General features: G+C 50.3%; 2 protein-coding genes across 2 annotated transcripts; one reads left to right on the top strand and one right to left on the bottom strand.

Annotated features, from left to right (window-relative positions):
• Positions 1 to 1,292: 1,292 nt before the first annotated feature.
• LOC123110585 (GDP-Man:Man(3)GlcNAc(2)-PP-Dol alpha-1,2-mannosyltransferase) lies at positions 1,293 to 4,380 on the top strand. The gene is made up of 7 exons (XM_044531140.1): positions 1,293 to 1,696; positions 2,018 to 2,304; positions 2,729 to 2,915; positions 3,089 to 3,157; positions 3,252 to 3,445; positions 3,524 to 3,633; positions 3,948 to 4,380. Exons 1-7 carry the CDS (start codon positions 1,319 to 1,321, stop codon positions 4,187 to 4,189), a joined length of 1,467 nt encoding a protein of 488 aa, XP_044387075.1. The 5' UTR covers positions 1,293 to 1,318; the 3' UTR covers positions 4,190 to 4,380.
• Positions 4,381 to 4,936: 556 nt separating this feature from the next.
• LOC123110586 (ethylene-responsive transcription factor ERN1) lies at positions 4,937 to 6,175 on the bottom strand. The gene has a single exon (XM_044531141.1). The coding sequence runs from the start codon at positions 6,173 to 6,175 to the stop codon at positions 4,937 to 4,939; it is 1,239 nt and encodes a 412-aa protein (XP_044387076.1).

Below are 6,175 nucleotides of genomic sequence, written 5' to 3' on the forward strand. Positions count from 1 at the left end.
GTGCAGTGGCCCTCATAAGCACTGCATCAGATTCCTTCTGCATGTCAGGCATGGAGCCGAAGTTCAAGCACACCTTCATGGTGTTCTCGAACTTGGTGCAGTCACCAGCCGACCACCCGAGGAAGAAGGCTCTCCAACCAATACCCCAAGGGAAGGGGTTGGCTTTGGAGCTGGAGTTCATGGCGATGGAGAGGAGGAAGGTTGATAGTGAGAGAAGAGAGGGGGTGGGTAAGTAGTGATGGGCAGGGTGAGTAAATATAGGCGCAATGGAGAGGAGGAAGAGAGACAGACATGTCGTTTTAACTACATGCTCTTCAATAAGCCATGAACTCTGTGCTATGCCTGACACCATGAATTGTGTGCAGATCGAGGAAAGCAATGAGATGGGCGCGGAGGTGCTCCCGACCGTTGACAACAAGGGAAAGGAGCCGGTTCATCCAATGCCCGAGGTGGTGCTGCCGCCCACCGTAGAGGAAGATCCACAGTGCCAACGGTTGGCGACGACGAGCGCATTGAGGAGCCCCCCCCCCCCCAGCAGCAAGCGCCGCAACTACGACCACTATCATGAGGAGGGTGCCCAACTCACTTCTGCAAGGTCATCCTTGCACCGAAGCTTGAGTGCATTCCCATGCCCCTGGACTTCACCAAGCACTTCGTCGCGATGTCGATGGAGTTCAAGCTGAGGAACAACATCGGCTGCTCCTGGAGGGTGACAGTGAAGCTGATGAACGGCAGGATGGCCCTGGATCAGGGTTGGGCCACCTACGCCGCCGTTCATCAGATCAAGATCGGCTACATGGTGGCGTTCAAGCTCCTGACTCCTGACACCCTCAAGGTCATCATCTTCGACGACGATGGCATTGAGGTGGTCAACAAGTGCGGGAAGCACGACGAAGCCTTCGCCGCCAGGGACTAGGGTCGGGGCACCTCCTTCCTAAGTACATCGAGTCTGCTTTATGGTTTATGCGCTGAACTATTTAAACTATCATTATGATGTCTGGTACTATCGTTATGTTATCTGAATCATGTTGTTAAGTAGTTGATGCTCTGTTTATACTCTACTCTGCTTATGATGTGTGGTACATGGTTGTGCCAAAGTGTGCTGGTAACCTCACCAACTAGCCAAAGAGGTTACCACACATCAGGCATTGCATACAACCAAATACCATGTCTAGGTTTGTCCACTAACATACAGGTAACCAAACACCAGGCAGTGTGGTTCAGCCTATGTAAACGAAAAGACATGCAGGCAATTAAACAACTTGCAGCTGGTGTATTTGAGGCTGCATTTGCATAGTCAGGCTGAGCCGTGAAGGCTATGCAATGCAGCTACCATAGACTACTGCAGCCCGTACTGTTCTCGAAGTCCGACCCAGACTTCGGCGTCGCATCCATGGCGATCTTTGCTGGCCTTCTCACCTTCGTCTCCACCCTCCTCGCCCTCGCCCTCCGGCGCCTCCTGCGCCTCTTGCGCCGCCGCGCGCCCGACCCAGCGGCCGCGGCGGGGTTCTTCCACCCGTACACCAACGACGGCGGTGGCGGGGAGCGCGTGCTCTGGTGCGCCGTGCGCGCCGTCCAGGACCTTTGCCCCGACCTCCCCTGCGCCGTCTTCACCGGCGACGCGGACGCGTCCCCCGATGGGCTCGCCGCCCGCGCGCTCGATCGCTTCGGGGTCCGCCTCCTCCGCCCGCCGCAGGTACGGCACGACCCCAATACCCCATCGAGCGCGGTTTCTATCGTAGTAGAAATTGGATCTCGAGAGACGGTCCTAGTCGCAGCTTCTTGGCTTCTTGCAAATTTAGCTCGCTTTAGTTCTGTGATGGATCCTCTCGCCGTTCTGATTTTTATTTTGACAACTGCACTTTACTTCTGTGAACTGAGAAAAATGCAGGCTAGTGTTGTACTGAGTACTCCTTAACTTAATGACATACTACTGCAAGTACATTCAATTGGAACTTAATCAAAGCAAATGTGATGTACTGGCACGAACATAAAAATGTTTGAACTGCATTTTCAGGTTGTTCATTTGAACAAGAGAAAGTGGATCGAAGCAAGCACATATCCGCGCTTCACAATGATAGGGCAAAGTCTTGGCTCAGTATATCTCGCATGGGAGGCTCTTAACAAATTCACTCCGCAGTTCTACTTTGATACAAGTGGCTATGCTTTCACTTATCCACTGGCTTGGCTGTTTGGTTGCAAGGTCCTCTCCTACACTCATTATCCCACGATCAGTTCTGATATGGTCGAACGTGTTAAGCAGCGCAACTCAATGTACAATAACAACTCTCTTATCTCTGGAAGGTATGGGAACAATTTTAGATTCAATTCTTTTGAGTATCGTTAAACAGTGGTGCATTATTGTATCTGGGAGTTTAAAATCTTACTGTGCATGATCAAAAGAATGTCCAAAAACGTGTTACTTAAACATGCATGTTCTCTTGGCCCAATCTATAGTATGGTTAGTGTTCTTGACATATGTTTCTTTCCTCTTATGATATAGTCTGAATTAACAGGATTGTGCATCGACAAAAGAATAATATTCTTTATATTTTCAATAGCATGTATCAATGATATCAACCATGCAAAACTAATTGGATGTTCTTTTGGCTGTAGCATTTGGTTATCTCGACGCAAAGTTCTGTACTAATTGGATGTTCTTTTGGCTGTAGTATTTGGTTATCTCGATGCAAAGTTCTGTACTAACTGGATGTTCTTTTGGCTGTAGCATTTGGTTGTCTCGATGTAAAGTTCTGTACTACACCATATTCAGTTGGTTGTATGGTTTAGTTGGTTCCTGTGCACATCTTGTGATGGTGAATTCCTCATGGACAAGATCCCATATTGTGAATATTTGGGAAGTCCCAGAGCGTATGAAGCGGGTATACCCTCCATGTGATACTTCTGCCCTGCAGGTATGTCCAGATTCCCATCAGTCACGATCAATTATGTGCTGTGATCATGTGGACACGTTATGAATGCAAGTCATCGACTAAAAATACTTCTGTGTTCTTGTTGTTAGGCTAAAATCTAATTACACAAAAAGATTTGGTTTGTACTCACAATAAACATTTGATGAATAAAACAGATGCTCCCCCTGGAAAGATCAACAACACCTCCTATTTTTATATCAGTTGCACAGTTCCGTCCTGAGAAGGTATGTCAACTTACTATTGCAACAAAATCTGTTACAAGATCTTACAGTTCACTCACTAAAGTACCTCTACCCTTTTGCTCTCTGCTCTCCTCAGGCCCATGGTCTTCAGTTGGAGGCATTTGCACTTGCTCTTGAAAGGCTAGATTCAGACTGTCTCAAGCCAAAACTTCAATTTGCTGGCAGTTGCCGGAATAAAGAGGATCTGGAAAGATTACAAAAGCTCAAGGACAGATCTGTGGAGCTTCACATAGATGAGCTTGTAGAGTTCCACCAGGATATCTCTTACAGGTCTTGCTTTCAAAACTAGAGTTAGAAACCACTTTTTCTTTGTCGAGTAATTAACAGATATGTTATTGCATGAAACAGAGACCTGGTACAGCTTCTAGGTGGTGCAATTTGTGGGCTCCATTCAATGACAGATGAGCATTTTGGAATAAGTGTCGTTGAGTACATGGCTGCTGGTGCTATTCCAATTGGTGAGTAACTGAGCAAGTATTGTATTGATCTCTGGTTGATGTCCTCAACTTCACTTTCCAAAGGCTGCTTTGCATGCTTTGTACTATAGCTGTTTAGTTTGAAGTTTTGGGTTACGGATTGCAACTATTATAAAAACATTGCATTTTTCTTTGCTGTGAACAACAAATCCCCCTTTGAATGTACTCCATATTGTAATTTTTGGGTGTCAAAGGTAAGGGAAGGATGAATTACTAGAACCATGAACCGAACAATGCTGCACTTGGATCTGATCTGCTGAAATTGATCGTTTCATAACATTGCCTATTTTTTGCAGCCCATAAATCTGCAGGACCAATGATGGATATTGTGCTAGAGGAGGACAGCCGCCAGACAGGGTTTCTGGCCTCCAGGAAGGAAGAATTTGCGGAGGCAATCCTCAAGGTCTTGAGGATGCCGGAGCCAGAGAGGCGAGAAATGGCGGCAGCAGCACGGAAGCGTGCTCAAAGGTTTTCAGAGCAGAAGTTTCACGAAGATTTCACAAACGCGGTTCGCCCAGTTTTATTAGGACGCTCATGACGCTTGCTATAATAGCCCAAAAACATTAACATGTTCTGCATGATGGAGATTCAGAGGTTTGAGTGCATCTGCAAAGTTCTAGCTTGAGCTTTTCCAGATTATCAGTGTTAGTTTTGTGTATCACACACACTGTTGTATAGAGAAGAAGAAAAGAATGATATGATAAACTCTTGACTGTTTCTTTGGCACTATACTAGTACTGCACATTTTGGCCCCAATATCTGAACTTGAGAAATTCAACTCCATGCATGAACACGTTTCTAAAGTTATCTTCATGAAAAAAAATTAGTGTGGAAAGATTCTTGTAAGCCTCATCTGTGCATTCTTTCTGACGCCTGTTGGTGGCCTTGAGGTTGAAGAGTGGTATCCATGGGAAAACTGATGGAAAATTGGTACTCGTACCATGTAGTATGACGAAAGGGGTTAGGACCCCACCCTCTCAACTCCGGCTAAACGTCGGCGGTGGCGGCTGGATGCAACGGCGACGAAGGCTCTGTTATCTGAATCTCATACGTACTAGTTTCATGTGTAGATGAGTTCTACTTTGAAGCACTACCAGCCGAGGTGCATGCAAGTTCGTTTCTGTTGTTATTACCACTGTTTCTCAAAATAAATTGGTAATTAAGCAAGTGATGGCCAGGGCTTCTCATATGAGCCATCTGCCATGCATGGAGCAAAACGAATTCCACACCAACACAACCTAACTGCAAGTTGCAACCATGGAACACAACAACAAAACTGGTCAGCCTATGCCATGTAGCAGATGGGCGCCAGATCCAGGGAGCTCCACAGCAGCACGTCGCCGTCGCTGCTGACGTTCGCCGCCTCCGGTGACGACGAGCTCGCCGCCTCTGTGAGGCTGCTGCTGCCGCTGCTGCTGCCTGAACACTCCTCTTGCACGTAAGCTTTACCATCCTCCTCCGTGCCATGATCAGCAGCAGCAGCAGCTGCTGATCCCGAGGATTGCTCCGATGCTGGCTGCTGCATCGCCACCCTCTGCTTCTTGCGGCACGCCTCGCGCAGGCCGGAGAGCTGGTCGTGCGCGGCGGAGGCGCCGCCGAGGCGCATCCTAAGGCACTCAGACACACCGCTGAGCGCGTAGAACGATGCGGACACCTTCCTCTCGTAGTCCATCCTCCTCATCGCCTCCTGCACCGCCGTCGCAGGCTCGCCGTCCACGTCGTTAGCCTCCACCGGCGCCGAGCCGCCGAGCTCTGCGGCGACCATCTCGAACGGGGAGCAGAGCCCGGCGTCCTCATCTCCCGCCACCGTCGACTTATCCATGAACTGGAAGTCCAGCTCCTCCTCCTCTTCCGCCTCTTCTTCTTCCTCCACCTCTTCTTCTTCCTCCTCCATTTCTGGCGAGTTGTTGCACTCCTCGCTCAGAAAGTCGTCTACCTGGAAGCAGTACTCGTCGTCACGGCCATGGATGTATGATTCTTGGCACGACGACGTCGACGAGGACATCTGCTTCTGCATCTGCTGCTGCAGCAGTGCAGCCTCTTGCGGCGCCGTGGCGTCGTTGAGGAGGAGCTGCTGGTTGCGGGCCTTGAGGCGGAGGAGGAGGAGGTTGGAGACCTTGGAAGGCAACGCCGGCGCCTGCATCGACAACATAGCCGGCGGCGGCGGCTGCAAGGCGGCGGGCGGCGAGGGGCGGGGCCAGAAGTTGGTGCGGGTGTTGGCGCCACGGAGGAGGCAGGCAGCCTCGTCGTAGGCGCGGGCGGCCTCCTCGGCGGTGTCGAAGGTGCCGAGCCACACGCGGATCTTCTGGATCGTGTCCTTGATCTCCGCCACCCACCGGCCGGACGGCCGCTGCCGCACGCCCACGAACCGCTTCCTACCCCGCTGCTGCTGCCTCGCCGCCGTCGCAGCCGCAACCGTGGACGTCGTCCACGCGTCCGTCGAAGCTAGTGATAGAGGTATGCCGGCGTCGATGTCAGTGTCAGAGACGTCGTCGGAGTCGGATGCCTTGCGCTTCCTCGCCAT

This window comes from Triticum aestivum, chromosome 5B (genome assembly GCF_018294505.1).
Source record: "Triticum aestivum cultivar Chinese Spring chromosome 5B, IWGSC CS RefSeq v2.1, whole genome shotgun sequence".
NCBI lineage: Eukaryota > Viridiplantae > Streptophyta > Magnoliopsida > Poales > Poaceae > Triticum > Triticum aestivum.

Bases quoted from the DNA above. Each gene is read 5' to 3' on its own strand.
- LOC123110585 (XM_044531140.1), top strand. From the start codon at position 1,319: ATGCAATGCAGCTACCATAGACTACTGCAGCCCGTACTGTTCTCGAAG. The intron at 1,697-2,017 runs GTACGGCACGAC...CTGCATTTTCAG, and splicing joins GCCTCCTCCGCCCGCCGCAG to GTTGTTCATTTGAACAAGAG. The intron at 3,158-3,251 runs GTATGTCAACTT...TGCTCTCCTCAG, and splicing joins CACAGTTCCGTCCTGAGAAG to GCCCATGGTCTTCAGTTGGA.
- LOC123110586 (XM_044531141.1), bottom strand. From the start codon at position 6,175: ATGGCGAGGAAGCGCAAGGCATCCGACTCCGACGACGTCTCTGACACT.